Genomic DNA, 16,132 nt, shown 5'->3' with positions numbered 1-16,132 from the left:
AAAAAATCTCATGCTGTCCCTTACCAAGAACACAACTGAGTCATACCTACTAGTTAAATGTGCTTTGTTAACAGTAGCATACTGCTGAACACTAAGAAGCCATTCCAGCATTAGAGATTATATTTTTCAATCATTAAATAACGTAATAAAAAAACTAAAATACCTTGACACTTGATTCAGAAGTAAAAACAGAGCTGGACATTAACCTGGCACTTTTACGCAGGTTAGGCATAAGTACTTGCAGTTGTGCTTGAGTACTACAAAACAGCATGGAATTAAATTTTGACGATATTAAATGATTATATTATGCATGGACGTCTACACATTTTTCTAACGGCTATAGATGATAGATAGATAGATAGATAGATAGATAGATAGATAGATAGATAGATAGATAGATAGATAGATAGATAGATAGATAGATAGATAGATAGATAGATAGATAGATAGATAGATACAAAAAATAAATGACTCTTATACAATACATTGCTATTGTTATTTAGAATATTTTCATTTGGATAAATGTGTCAGGCCTTTGGCTTTCAAGGAGCAGTGTTATTTTCTCATTTTCTGTTTGATTTCCTCTAATTCAAAAAAGAAAAACATAACTTCTCATTGTAATGTACTAACTGTTTTTTACCCAGACAAGGCAAACTATCCCCTTATTTTACCATTGTAAACATAGTTTAGAGAAAATGTATTATTTTATTTATACTTGTTTTATAAGCGAATCCTGCAGAAATAAAGGTTTCTGTTGAACCCGAAATAGCTTAATTATTCAAAGTGTAAAAAAAATTGCTGCCTTTCAAGAATCTTTTGAAGTGCTGCTCACACATTTGTGCATCACTTGTAACAAGCTAAATGTTTTAAGACACATCAGTCACAGGTGACATAGAATTACTTATTTTAATTTTGATTTGATTTGATTTGAATGTATGTATTGTTATATAGATGCTTAAATAAAATAGATAATATTTTCCTCCATTATGTTCAAAAATAAGTAAGTGCATGTTTCAAAGTCTGCCCTCTGCCCTCAGCGTGTGAGTCTCCACACGTTCTTTCAGGTATGCGGGCAGGGCTTCGGACACACGGTACCGTACCGTGAGGGGGAATCACAGGCAGTCGAGGCTTTGGATCTACCAGCACCTACTTGCTTCCGGTCACGCAGCCACAGCTACCTGCGGGCTATCCAAGCAGGCTGCTCCCAAGATGAAGACACGGCTTCTGTGGACTCAGACTCACCACCCCCAACTACTACGGGATACAGCTCCAAAACACGTGAGTACCAGAATGGACAAAGAGATGCTGATTACAGTCTTTGTACCTTTTTACAAAATCAATATGGGCCCCAAAAATAAGTAAGAAAATTTAAAGACTCACATGAAACGTAATTTAAATAATATTGCATGCATTGACAATTAACATTGTATTGTTGTGAGTTTTTGTCAAAAATGTTATATTATGTCCCTAAAAGACATCATATAGACGAAAGAGGTTTAGAAAGGGGATAGCACATACTTTTACAAATACTGTAACTATCACCGAAAAAGGTCTTTTGGTTTCTATAGCTTCATCACTGAAAGACCTTCACATATACACCAACAAGGACGCAGAGGTGGGCAACGTCAGCCCTCCTCTGAAAAGATGATTCAATGAAAGCAGGAGAAAAGGAATAACTCTTTCAGTTAACTTAAAGCTAATATGAACAGTAGCATTGCATGGCTTGGCTCTGTTAAGTCTACACAAAAAAAGAAGTTAATCAGTCTTAAATTTATGACATACAGTACATTGAACTTTGACAAGAGGCTACAGTTTATGAGAGTTTAATTTCCCACCATCATTTTCTTTTCAAATGATCCTTTTTCAAGGCTACATCAGATGTCTTTATTCACTATCTCTGTGTAGATTACATAAAAGGTTTTGAATGAATGTAACTTCTGTCAGTGCAACAGCATGAAATAAAAATGAATCACATATTTTTGTGTGGGGTTTGAAAGGAAAATGAGACATTCCTGATGACTTACACATGTTTCGCAGAATGTCCAAATACTGGGATAAGCGAAATCAGGAGAAAATGCCTTTTCAGACATGTATTGAGTTGCTAAATTGTTTGAATTGTTTTGGTAAATGCATCCTTTGTGGATGCATTGGATGTGTGAAGAAAGTTAGTGCATTTTTTTATTATGAAAAACAAAGAAAACCTGTTTGTTCCTCCATTCTTTTTGCAGGATTATTGATTAAATGTAGCCTAAACTTACTTTGATTACACTTGATCATATTAACGCAAAGGGGACGATAAAGTAAAACGCCAGATTGAGAGTCAGTTCTATGCACATTTTTTTACACTCTTTGTAGGCTATACTAATCTTTGATTTATTTATTTTTGTGATAAATTTGTGAGGCTTTTGTCATGTACCATTTAGCCTACATGCAGCCATTTATTTAGTAGATAGCCTTACTGTGATACTCAATGCTTCAGATATGTGGATGTACAAAAATACCCTCACAAAATGCTTATTTTCTGTTAGAGGCCTAATTTATTCTTGCCTAATTCATTGTTGTACTCCTGAACCTAGTTGAGATATGAATGCACAGAGGGGCTGTGTGAACTGGATCCTTGAAAAGATAAAGCCCCGCATTAAATGTATTCAGTTTGATGCCTGTCTACACGAAAAACAGGGGAGGAACTGGGGTTACATCTATTTATATGGAGCTCTATTGTTCAGGCCGTCACAATGGATCGAATAATATGTATGAGCTTTTTTAGAGGCTCTCTTGTCTGTTTCCCGCGGCGTCAGGCAACAAATGAAAGCGCACCTATCACAGAGACGGTCTTCAACAACGTTAGGCTGAGGCTTGAACCAATCGGCTTCGCGTTCGATTAACTCGCGGAGCACAAGCGTCCAATCGTTGGCAGAGAAGCGGTTACGGACGAAAAACGTGGACTCCAATCCTCGTCGTCAAGGGCGTGTACTACAAATCTTTTCTTCACAGCTTCGCTCCAGTGTGTGTGTGTATGTGTGTGTTACGGCAGGATTCCCATAGCTCTTCTGCTTCTTGTCTGCTTCCCATGAATGACCAAATAATAAGGATTTTCGAGTGGACCTTAACACAGTAAGGATTGTTCGTTTTTTTCTCCCCCTCGTGTACGCTCGGTTTCGCTTACTGACAGTGTATGATCGATACACACTTAGCAACAGCAAGCTAACGAGAGCTAATAATGGTGTGTTAGGTAAGCTAACGCAAGCTAACGTGTAAGAAAGGGGATGAAACCCTGATGTCAGTTGTTAGCGAGCAGGCGAGGCTGAAGTCAGTATTGTGGTTGCTGTGGTGATAATAAGGAGGTGAAAGGCGGCTTGTAGCAGCGTGTCTTTGTTGGCTCGCTTTTTATCTCTACTTTTTTTTTACTGCCTCCGGCTAACGTTTCTCCTCGTTAAATCCCCGGTGTGATTCCACGCCGTAACGAGCACCTTTACTAGCACGAGCTAACGGTAGCTTAGGCGTGAATAGCCGAGGGTGGACAGCTCGGTTACCGGCTAGTTCGGCTAACCAACCCCGGACACTGTCTGTCACAACCAGAAAAGCGCATTTAGCGTGTAATAGAAATCATCTTAAATAACCAAAATAGTTTAATTTAGAGCATTTGAAGTCGTCTCACGGGCATTTCATTGAGAGTAAAGCATGAGTCCGTGTATATCTGTGTGCAGTCACATTGATTCATCGTTGTTTGATCGAGTGTCATCGTTAGGATTCAACATGTGACAGTAATAAGAGATCTTCATATTAATCAGCTAAAAGATAAAATCATCAGTTGTTGCCTTGTCTGCAGCTAATTGTGAATTACGAAATAAATGCACCTTTGAATGCAGTGTAGTACCTCTTATGATGTATGCTATTTCATACTATATTCCTTGTATTGGTTAAACTTGAAGTGGCTTGAGTAGTTCTGTTATATAACCTATATTTATTTATTTTTACTATTATTGCCCATGCTCTTTTAGGCTACACTTTGATGTGCCATTTTTTACTCAGTAGTGAACAGCTACTGTTAAGAGACTTGAGAACACAATTAATTATTTATCAGCTTCCTGTCTTGTGTAATGCTTTCCAGCCCAGGAGTAAGTACACTTAACTTGGCTTTTAAAAGGACCACCTGAGGAGAGGAGGATGTGCATCCTAAAGGAAGGTTATAATGGTATCTATCCAACAATAGCAATCGCAGTAACCAACATAATGTGTCCACTCACAAAATACATTTTAACAATAAGTGTACGGTAGTTATTTTTTTGTTACTTTTTTGGAAATAAAGTTGTTTTTCAAGTTATCAATAAAGACGGCTCAACAGGTATCAGTGGAAACACTGAGTTTGAGGCTTCTTTGTAATTAAAAGGTGTGTTCATTGTACCCAACACATGGTGTGTCTGGATAGACAGTGAGTCATCTCTCACTGTATTGCACGCTCTTCCTCTCGCCCTCGTTGATGAGGTCATCTCTTTGCTGAATGGGCGAAGCGACTGTAGTTTCAAAGTACAGACATCAGCCTAATGTTGTGTGTGGTAGTATACTGAAGGATGCCTTCATAATCTAATGTCGTCCACTATCAGAGGACTACTTTACATGTAAATACCCAATTTACATAATGGTTGCGGCGGCTTGCTGGCGACTAAAACTGTACACTTGATATTACACCCCGTCGTGGGTTTATTACAGTTTGATAATATTCCACTGTTAACAGTTTGCTGTTTGAAACTTGTTGATACTATAGTCTGCACAAAGAGTCATCCACACGCAAAGCGATGATTCCAACATTTTGTAGAAGTTGTCGACGTACAACCATTAGCTAGTTTCACATCCTAAAGAATTGACCTCAGAGCCACTTGACACGTGTCTTTACATCATCTGATTAAACCCAAACTGGTGCTCAAGTCCAGCAGGTCAGTCAGAGGACCACAGGAGGCCGTGAGGATATTCCCCTTTACAGCAGATAAGAATGCTGAAACCGACTCTCAAGCAGTATAAAGTGTGGACTAAATCATTGGGATTTTGTCTCAGGTGCGAAGGTTCTTCTCAAGGCAAGTTGGTCTTTTCTTTGTGGATTATTTTAGATGAGGAAGATACTCACGAAATATGAAAATGTTGATTAAATCTAAACTGTGGATTTAGACTACCTTTTTTGTTTTGGGTGGTCAGTCTTCAGCCAGTGTGTTTTTTTTTTTTTTTTTAATCCTTTACTTTCAGAAAAATGGCAGCCTGCCTGTGTCTCCAGGTAGCGCTCTCTTTTCATGAAGTCTGTGCACCCTGTTTCCCTTTGAGTCTGTTTCCTCATATTCATGAGGCTATTTTGGGAAAACGGCACAGATTTCATGTCGGATTCTTGACACTGTGTGTGTGTGTGTGTCAACAGAATGAATATAAGTATAACAAAGTGATAGAAGAATACACAGCGTCAGGGGAAAAGGACCCACATTGTGCCGGCTATAAGGTGAAAAGTGATGCAAATGAACGTGACAAAATTCCTTATACATGTATAATATTAGTCATTTCAGTATTTTTTTGCGTGAAAATCGTCAAGAGTTTTCTAGGCAGGATGTTTCTTAGCAGATTGAAATGGTGTTTAGTTTAATGTTGTCACCTATTTAGTTAATCTGTTAACTAGAAGTCATGCTTAGCTGTGTGTCCTGGTGCGATCTTTCAGTCTGGGATTCTCACAGCCTGTCAGCTTCCTGCTAATCTCTGACAGAGCTTCTGCCACCACCCTCTTTTCATGCGCGTTGGCTTGCATCCAGAGTTTATATCCAGAATCATAAACCACAATAAAATACAAACCTGTTTTGAAGGTCTGGCGAGTTTGTATTTTGGTTCAGTTTGAGCTTGGAGCTTCAGTCAAGAGAAGTGATGACCCACACTCCCGTCACAGAAAAGTTCACCCTGAAGTCTGATTTACACTCTGAACTGAGAGTCGAAACGGTCGACAAGGAGCTCAGCCGTGATCAAGTTTTCTCAAACCAAAATACTTTACAGAAGGGAAGCTGCTGCTGCTGCTTTTTTTTTTTTTTTTTTTCAGTGCTTACTGTAACAGCTATGAAATTGTCAATCATGTACACTCAGAGTTGAGCTGGAGAGCCCATTAGTGGTCATCGGATCGCTCTCAGACAGACCTGCTGATGGAGCCTGATCATATCCTGAGTTAGAGATTGCGGCGCTTTCATAAGTGATGCAGTTGAGGTGATCAGAGCAGCGTTGACAGCGTTGTAACTGATCCAAATGGTTTTCGTTGGGGCTTTGTGAAGAAAGGATTTATAGACAGCTGCTTTTCAACATCACATATAAAACAAAGGCATGTCTGAACAATCTTTTCTTAGCTAAACTCGTATTGTACCCTCTGATTTAAAGGAGTAAGAATTCAAAATGTAATCCATTTCCTGTCAGCTGCAAGCCAGGTGTGCAAACAATACACAGCTTAAGCCTATTAAAAGGGAAGTTCATTGATATTAAACCAACAAATCTAACATTCAATTAATCAAAAAACTTGCAAAATGCCTGACAAATCCCTTTATCAGTAACAGCAGCTTAACATACAATCAACTAACCCCAATATCCATAAAATACATGTTTTTAGATGAACACGATGGTCTTTAATGTCCACTGTCAGGTGTGATACCCAAGTTTAGCATAAAACTATCACAAATGGTACAAAGCTGTCTGTCATAAATAAAAAGATGAGCTCTAATTGTGCCACAGGAAGGTGAAATCCCTTTTTAACATCATGGTCTCTTCTGACCCACCCAGTGTTCACTGTGCACAAAGTATTCTTCAGAAAACAAGAAACATCAGCTGGTGATGGATCGGGAACTGGAAGGGTTCATGCCCTGCCCCCGAAGTCTGCTTAGCCTTCTCTTAATCACCTCTTGGCACCTTGCCTCTACTATAGGATGTTAATGTGGAGCCAGCTGACACACAATGTTCCACTAAGGTGTGAGTAATCCACATTTAGCACACTTCTCTGTCACTGGATGCTCATTAACACGTTTTTCACCCTTTCTTTTCTGGTGCCTAGTTATAATATACACTTTTGGATAACATGTATTAGGCAAATAGTAGATTTCATTGTACTGTTTGTTTAGCAAAGTTTATAATCAACTCTCGTGTGTGTGTGTGTGTGTGTGAGAGAGAGATATGCAGTGTTGCCTTGCAGACACAACAATCGGCTTGTGTTAAAGCTCGAGGTGTAGCCGCCCGGACGCCATAATTAACCTTGGGAATGTCATGCATCTCAGCTATGAGTACGACAAGAAGTGTTTTCTTTGTGTGGGAATGTTCTGTCGTTGGGTGAACGACGCGATAGTCGGCGAACACTGCATGAGAGAGATTTAGAGCCATGTTTGTGTACGTCGGTGGGATTTAATGAGAGCTCGACTGTGAGTCACCGGCCGATGACGGAAGTGCAGCACCCTCCCAATTAACGGGCTGTTTGGGTGCTATTTAGATGAAACCACTACCAGACAGAATAATTGCTACAGCTTCGATTGACATGTCGTTGAAATCTAATTTTGTCGACATATTTAGTTTATTACTCAGTGACTAGTTAGATGTGTGTTTATTCTGTACTCTCTGTTGCATGGTAACAGTCAGCCAGATGTTTAAACAGCATCTACACAAAATCCCCTTCCACTGCTGAAGAAAGCCTGTGGTTTTTCCTGGTTTCTAATGTTGTAGTTCTGTGGTTAGCTCTGTATTATCCAACACAACCGTGTAGTCCAGGCTGATGACAGAGAAAGAGGCAGCAGCCCCGCTCTTTGTGCCTGACTCAGACCGCGCTGGCTCACCGCTCATCTGCTTTCAGGCTTCATTTCCGTTTCTGTGGAAGGAGCGTCAAAGTCGAAATATAAAAACTGCAACATTATTCGTCTTCCTCATGTGGACGCTGATGGCTCGCTTCTTAAAGGGATATTTCACCCATTTGCATGAAGCTTTGTATCATTAGAAACATGCTAGTAGTGTTGAATGGTCATGAATCCAGCCCTCATTTTGCCCTGAGACGAGAAAAATCAGTTTTTCTTTGCCTGAAAGTTTTCTTTACGTGACGCAGTGTGACTGTTAAAGAAAGATCCGAGCAGCATTACAGTTAGATCTTGTATTTTCCTATTTGAGGAGAGTTGGCATTTCAAAAAGAGAACATCGAATGAAGACGAGGAAGACAACTTTCTTTGCGAAAAGTTTCATCCTTGTGAAGAAGAAATCAATATGAGATTGTCAACTTCCACCTCTGCCAGCAACATCCACTCAGGGCTTCACCGTAACAGTCAATAATCATCCAAAGGAGCCGTGTGCCAAATTTAGTTTTGTCAGTCAAATTGTTGCACTATTTAAAAATGTATTCTTGTATACTGAGCAGCAAATGACAAATAAAGAAATTAACATGCAAGGCCAGGTAGGTAAAACAGGACACTTAAAATGTGACACCCCACCTCCTAAACAGCAGGCGATAGAATTAACGAATTTTTAATAGAAGTAGTTAGAGCAAGAAAAGGAAACGTTGAGATAAGTCAGTTCTGCAAACAGGAGAAGAGGAAGGGATGCGGAGTTGTTTACTTCACGGCAGAGTTGGCTTGTGTGACAGTCCCCCGAGTCAAAGGAGCTGTGAAGGTGTGGCAGGTTGAGGAAGGTCCCCAGAGACAGACAGACGGACGTCAAAGGGACCAACAGCAGGTTGATAGAAAACACAGGCGGAGCTGTACTGACAGGGTCATAGAGGTAGCAATAAAGGCAAAGTGCAGGTTTGTTTTCCAGATAGGATGTCACTGTTTATGGTTTCATGTTTTGCTACTGATGGGCACCAGATAATATTTCTAGCATCAGCGTTAGTTAACTATTTTTTCCCCCTGATGTCTGAAGTGACAGTGAGCAGCTGTCTAAGCTCTGCTCTGATCTCCTTCTTCCTTCAGAAGTCAGCAATAGGAGAGCTCCGCCTCCAGTCCCACCCCGCACCACATCCAAGCCCCTCATCTCTGTGACGTTGCAGAGCAGCACAGAGTCAGCCCAAGACACTTACCTTGACCAGCAGGACCGTGGCAGCGAGGCCAACAGCCAATCAGGACGCAGCAACTCCTCCGACAGTCTCTGTAGCATCCGCACGGGCAGTCTGGCTAAGGGGACTCGGCCTCCACCAATCCCTGTCCCTGTTGTGACCCCGACGCCCACCGCAGCCTCTGTACCGCCCGTTCCAGCCCCTCGTGACCTCCATCCCACCACCGCCGCCCCCGCCACAGTCGTCACCACGAGCACGACTTCAACATCTACCCAGTCCCAAAATGACACCCTGAGCATCGGTGTCACCCTCGAGCAACCCCCGACTGCAACTAAGAGGAAACTGTCCTCCATCGGTATCCAGGTAAGCGCCGTCTGCCTTTCATGTTTTCACATGCAGATGTACGAGCACGATGTCATAGTTGTGTCTGACTGGCTTTTTGTCGTCCACAACACTTTAGGTGGACTGCATTTTGCCAGTTTTAAGAGAAGAACAGCTCCCCCTCACCGCGCCCCTCAAATTCCAGTCAATTGGTGTTCAGGTGGAAAACGGCAGGCCGTAAGTATACTCTCACATTCTATCTGTTAGCATGTTCAAAAGGTTCATGCACAGACGGGATTTAGTTTATATGATACAGAAGAACAGATATCCAATAGATATGTCGGTGTCGTCAAGACATTTCCTGCTGGTGACTTAACATCATCAGAGGATATTTAATATTCTCTTCTTCATACAGTGAAGCACATTTTGTTTATGTCAGCCCTCTGGTGCTTTACTGAACAGTCACGAAGTAGGAACAAATGTAGCTGCCTTTGTGTATAACAAACGTGCACCCTGAGGGAACCCCTGTTTTTTTAGACATAGACCAAAACAAAACAAAAAAAAGGTTAATGGATACGTGTCGCTCTTAAATGTATAAACAAATCAATGTACAGTCCCCATACCACGAGAAGTCAGCCATTTGTGCTACAAAGCGATGTTTCCCTCCATTACTGCAAACGTTCTCAATGTCAATCTTTTAATCACCCGTTTGGCTGCTATATCTGAAGTCTGTGCAGCAGAGTGTTTCTAAGGTCAGCAGCGCTCAGTCTGGCAGCAGCACAGCAGCCCAGGGCACTGATTGATGTCCTTTTAATCTTGTTTTGACTGTCGAGAGCTGAACGTGGAGAGAAAATTGTCATTTAAACTTTTTAGTGCAATGTAATTCCCCTTAATCACATTTGTTTGACAGCCAGATTCCTTTTTTTTCCCCTGCTCATTATCTCTGAAGCCAGCAGTCCACCGGCCTTTATGTTGTATTCCTGATTGATTGTGAATTCCCCCGCTGCATACCATCTTCTCTACGCTTTTGTGACTGTTAAGAGCTAAGCAAACGATGATCGTTCACCACCAGCTGCCATGATGTCCTGTCAGTCATGTATGCGCTGACCTCAATCTGTTACTGTGGGACATGTTTGACACGTCACTCCAATGTCAGATGTGTCTCGTCTGTCACAAGCTGATGTTTCTGCCTGTTTCTGCAGTCTCAGCCGGGACAGCAGCATGGCCTCGAGACAGAACACGGAGACGGAGCCTCAGGAGCCCCAGGAAGCCACACCGGCAGAAAACAACAAATCCAACTGCACCAACAATAAAACGGAGAACACCAGCGCGCCCAGCAGACAGGACAAAGCCATGGAACAGCAGCCCCTTAAACACATCTCGGCCTCACCGAGGATATCAACCTCGCCTCCAGAAACTCTGGACCCGGCTTTAGACCCCTCCTCGCTGCCACCGCCGGACCCCAGCCTGGAGACGGGAAACTGCAGCGCCCCCGGGGATACGGTTCAGTCCAGCACGCCGGCATGCCTCCGAGACGGGAACTGGTTCCTGAAGCTGCTGCAGGCGGAAACGGGCCGCATGGAGGGCTGGTGTCAACAGATGGAGAAGGAGACCAAAGACAACAATCTGTCAGAGGAGGGTGAGTGAGTGGCACGGGGTGACTTTGAAAATATCTCCACAGCACTTCAGCAGTCTTATCTCCAGGTAGAAACCAAAACATGATTCAAACAGATGGATTTACTAGCTTGTGTGTCTCCTCTGAGCAAGAAGAAGTGTGGAATAAAGTGTCGAAGGAGGCGTATTAACCTCATCCCGATTTGATGCTGATATCAGACTTTGAATTCCAAGAATAAACGTGAGCTTAAAACATTTTCTCCAAAATGACTTGATTTAGCTTTAAAGTCTTAGGAGCTAAAAGTTCTGCTCTTAAGAAACAAAAGAATTATTTCTAAATCACCTTTTTTAGAGGAGACGTCCTAAAGTGCCTCAAAACCAAAAGAATAGAAAGAGCACAGTATGAAATCATGAATAAGATCCAAAGGTTTCCTGACCGAGTTAGCGAGGTTCACAGACAGGTTATTGGGTCAGACCTCATCAGTGTTGACTGCAGTAATGAGACACAGTCGTATCAACCATTGACTCACAGTAACGCTGCTCATCAGAGTGGGAGGGAAGCTTAGTTTTTAGCTGCAACGCAGCAGCCACTTCCTCCTCTCCCAGAATCCCACTCAGGCTTTTCGGCTGATCTATCTCTGCAGTGTCTTAAATATGAATGAGCGAGAAGCAGACCAGCTGGAGAGGCCTCATCCGATTTATCCTCCCTCCTGCTCTCTGCGGGCCTGAATTATGAATTTCCATTTACATGCAAATAGACGGCGGAAAATAGCTGAATAAGAGTAATGCATTATCCTCCCAAAGATTGAGTTACTGTAAGGAAATCATTTACCGTCCCAGCATGTCAAACTGTAAATGTGAACATGAATATTTCATCATAAGACAACACCAGTAAACTCTACAGTCATCCCTTAAACATCCAATATCTCCAAAGCACTGGAGGGGTTGTTGTCTGTTCCTTCGAGAAGAAGCCAATGTATGTCATTTTAGTTTCATGTAATTGTTTACTTGTTGTCTCGGGCCTGTTGATGAGTCGTCTCATTCCTCTCTTTTGTAGTGTTGGGGACGATCCGCAGTGCAGTAGGCAGTGCTCAGCTCCTCATCGCTCAGAAGTTTGAGCAGTTCAGAGGGCTCTGTAATGAGAACTTGGTGAGTGGCTCCTCTACATCCTGCTTTACCTCTCTCTCTCTCTCTCTCTCTCTCTCTCTCTCTCTCTCTCATATATATATATATATATATATATTTATATATATATATATCTTAGTCTACACAGTGAAGTTCCCTTTAAATCACAGTTAAACTGGAGATAATCTTTTAAAGCAGAAAAAAATAAAATTCATGAGGACTTATGAACCCACATTTACAGAGTAAAATTTACTCACTCCTCTCATTATTTTGTCTTCTGGACAGTTAAAGGCCCCATACCATGTATTTAAAATACTGCAGGAAGTTGATTGGTATTAGATTTTTTTTTTTTTTTTACTCGATTGGCTTGCTGAATAGGCGGCTGCATGAGAGATGTACAAAGGGAACGATAGATCAATTCTTTCTGATCTGACCGAACTGATTCAACCTGCGCTTCTCTGCACTGTCACACTAGAACATTAATGCCAACCCGCGACCGACGGCACAGGACCTGGCAGGGTTCTGGGATCTGCTGCAGCTCTCGATAGAAGACATCAGCATGAAGTTTGACGAGCTCTACCAGCTGAAAGCCAACAACTGGCAGCTTCCTGAGAAGCCAGAGAAGAAGGTAACGACTGGTACCCGACACTCGCATGTTTACTGCACAGTTCATTTGATTGGTAGATTCTGCTGAAGCTGACTCTTCAAAGATGAAATCCTGCTGATATTTCTCTGTAAAACTTTGTGGATTGAAAGTTTTTGCTCCATTTAATCCAGAGGATTAAAAAGAGTCGTCACATAGTTGGACAACAGGATTAATTGGGTTCTAGTTTCGTTCCTAACTTCAAGCGTTTTGGAGTTTAAATTCAAACTTACAAACTCGTTGTGTTGTATAAATGACGGCAAAGTGTTGATACTGGAGGTTATCTGTCTCCCTAATACCACACCGTACCTCATCTCTGCCCCTCCTTGACACGATTTTCCTCAGGATGAAAACAAGCCGCTTCCATCGTCTGTGCCAAAGAAGCCGTCTAAGCCCAAGCTGTCAGCGGGTAAGGACAGGAGCGTGGACTCCGCCGTGGACAAGCAGCGGCAAGAAGCCAGGAAACGGCTGATGGCGGCAAAGCGCGCGGCGTCAGTACGACAGAACTCCGCCACGGAAAGTGCCGACAGCATCGAAATCTACGTCCCCGAGGCCCAGACCCGCCTCTGAGAGTGAACCAGCACCGGCCCATCGAGCAGAATCCTGACTCACTTCAGACACTCATTGACCCAAAACGCAAACAAATCTGAGACAAACACACAGATGTATTACGGATGCACAGAGGCCTGAGCACAGGGCACAGAAGAACAATCCAGAATAATGCAGATCATCACCCTGCTGCCATGGGACTGAAATAATCTTGACAGATGTTTAATACTATTGTTATTGTTATTATTGACATTATAATAATTATTATCTCCTAAAGTATATCAGGACTGTCTTAAATGTGCAAGTATCTTGGAATAAGGACACCCTGTACCTTGTGAGCTGAAGAAATCTTGGTATCCCAGAAGTTTACTCTCTTAAAAAAAAACAAAAAAAAAAACTCCCTTCACTGCTGAGTCTACCGGCAAGTCGTGGCTGCCTGGTTTACGAGCTAAGCTACCATCCACACACACTCAGGACACACACATGCAGGTGTACTCACTGTCCACAGAGTCTTCCTGTTCTCTATTTGTATTAGGCTGCCACTCGTCGGGTGTGGTGTGTACGCTTTACCGTGTAAGAGTTCTAAAGGTGATGTCGATGTACTCGAGGTTTTAAAATGCAGCGAACCAGAGGAAGGCAGTAGCATATATATTCTAAAATATCACACTATTACAATGTTCATTTTGTAAATGTTGTATACCAGATTATTTGTTAGAAAGAGGTCAGTGTTCAGTACCAAGGTAGTTTTTTATAGATCCAGTACATGTACTGTCATGTTATATTAGCACTTGATGCAATCACTCACTCCGCCTCTCTCTTCCTCTTCTTCTCTTTTCTCACAAACGCACACTACACGGTCTGTGTCTGTGAATATTTCCCATTGTTAAAGTCTTACACTTGTTTGTTTTTTTTTGTGAAGGGATGTGAGGTTAACAACTGCCCAGCCAGTGAGCTACAGAGGAATGTATGAAATGTTACACATTAACACAGCTCATGTCGACTTGATCACTGCACTTTTCCACTCACCTCGGATCAAGTCTGCTCACCCTTCAGTTTCCCTCATCATTCTGACTTTTCACTGCATCCTCAATCAGTGATGTAGGGGACCAAGACATTCACCACTTGATACGGCATTCCCATTCAACCCGACTGTGTGCGCGAGGGACGGGTGGGGGTTTGCGTGCTTCTGGAGAGGAAATGACATAGCATAGCAATAATAAAAGGCGTTTTAGTGCAAGCAATGCAGTAGGTACCCAGTCTTAAATGATGAAATTCAACGTTCCCAATGAGGATGAATGTTTGCTTTTATGGACTGACAAAAAATCTCAGGTTGAACACTCAAAACTAAACCGCATAAAAACAAGGATGTAGGGATTATTTATTATATAACCACACATGAATTGGCCAAACGTTTAGAGACATTGCAAGATGTTTCAATTCCAGACCTACTCAATGTCCTTAAATAAGACAAACTCTTGGCACGGTTAGCTGCTGTGAAGACCAGGCTTAATATGACTGCTAAAATCAGCTGTTTTCTTCACGCCCCCTTCTAGCAGCATGAGCTCCCACCTCTTGTTTGTTGAGATTGAATAACTGTGGTACATATTTTAATTTAATTTTTTAATGTCTTTCATCCGAAATGAGGTCAGACCAACGCGTCTCGACTTCTGTAACTATAAGAATTAATGGTGCTGGGACTTCATATTGTGCCAAGATGGCAACTTTCAACCACATTTCAGTGTCATTTGATTCAAGCTTTATTTAAAGTGAATTTGTATTTAAGTTTTGTGTGCATTCTCAGCAAAGCTTGTTTGTTTATTCATCAGCTCACTCCAGATACATTATGCCCCATCTCCATCTGAACTCATGACCCACTGGTGATTGGACTGATGCTTCCTAAACGGAAGCACAAGTTTCCCCATGGGCTCATGAGCCAAACTGGGCATAGCTGATACTCCTGCACAGATTTAGGTTCACTGATATTTTTTCTGTCTTTATAAGAGCTGGCTCTCCCCCTACTGGTCAGTCCTTGCGTGACACTCCAGGCATCTTTTTCTGTTCCATTCTTAATCTTTGGTTGACATCAAACAAGAAATGAAGTTGAACTGGGAATGCTGACACAACACAAAGTTGTTGATTTTCTTATTCTCTAATTTGTATTACATCAACAATGGACATGTGCATTTCATTGTCCAAAGAAATCATTAAACATCCCTTTGCTACATGTCCTGGTCATCATTCTTGCTCTCTTTTTATCGCACTCATCCATAAAACAAAAGTAATATTAGCCACTGAGTTAATATTACATACAAATAACTCATAAGAAATAGATTAGCACTTCTATTGTTACTGTGTAATCTCTAAAAGCATGGCCTTCTCACTTATAAAAATATACAAAGATCCTTGCCAGAGAATTTTCAGTACTCCTTTAACTGGGTCTTGCAAATGATCTAAAACATTTTGTTTTGTAAGGCATTCAGGGTATGTACTGTGCATAAGAGTTTATAACTGTGACAAAATGGTGAAATGTTTTCTCCTTGTTTTTTCACATCCTTTGAGAGCCGGATCCCTTTATTTGCCCACACACTGAACTTAGAGGAGAGCATGACCTGATCAGGGATCTTCAGACGGTTTGTTTACGAGTACTTCCTGAGTTTAAAAGGGCTAAAAAAAAAAGAAAACAAAAAAGGATGATCAGAAGATGCAACTCTGAAGGCAGATGAGCAATTCAACCACCATGTGGAAGAGGCAATTTTCTCTGATAGTTCTCTTCAAGAATTCACAGAATTGCCTGAGACACGTGAACCTGTTTTTGTGAAAATGTTTGGGGTAAAAATAAGGTCATGGTGTAT

At 41.7% G+C, this 16,132-nt stretch overlaps 1 protein-coding gene across 6 annotated transcripts in view; it reads left to right on the top strand.

Annotated features, from left to right (window-relative positions):
• Window positions 1-15,504, top strand: part of dlgap4a (discs, large homolog-associated protein 4a) — a 76,297-nt gene extending 60,793 nt beyond the window's left edge. For 4 of the 6 annotated variants that reach the window (XM_079360635.1, XM_079360634.1, XM_079360639.1 and 1 more), the window contains 7 exons: window positions 1,038-1,278; window positions 8,946-9,391; window positions 9,489-9,586; window positions 10,552-10,988; window positions 12,021-12,112; window positions 12,564-12,716; window positions 13,077-15,504. In XM_079360635.1, the coding sequence (XP_079216761.1) occupies window positions 1,038-1,278; window positions 8,946-9,391; window positions 9,489-9,586; window positions 10,552-10,988; window positions 12,021-12,112; window positions 12,564-12,716; window positions 13,077-13,301 (1,692 nt within the window). In that variant the 3' untranslated portion in view covers window positions 13,302-15,504. The remainder of the gene's footprint in view (window positions 1-1,037; window positions 1,279-8,945; window positions 9,392-9,488; window positions 9,587-10,551; window positions 10,989-12,020; window positions 12,113-12,563; window positions 12,717-13,076) is intronic. The other 2 variants (XM_079360637.1, XM_079360636.1) reach the window with 1 other exon arrangement.
• The last annotated feature ends 628 nt before the right edge of the window (window positions 15,505-16,132 follow it).

Source organism: Symphodus melops (assembly GCF_947650265.1).
Source record: "Symphodus melops genome assembly, chromosome: 13".
NCBI classification, from domain to species: Eukaryota; Metazoa; Chordata; class Actinopteri; order Labriformes; family Labridae; genus Symphodus; species Symphodus melops.
Note: the sequence above shows the minus strand (reverse complement) of the source record. Positions and strands in the feature narration are given on the sequence as shown.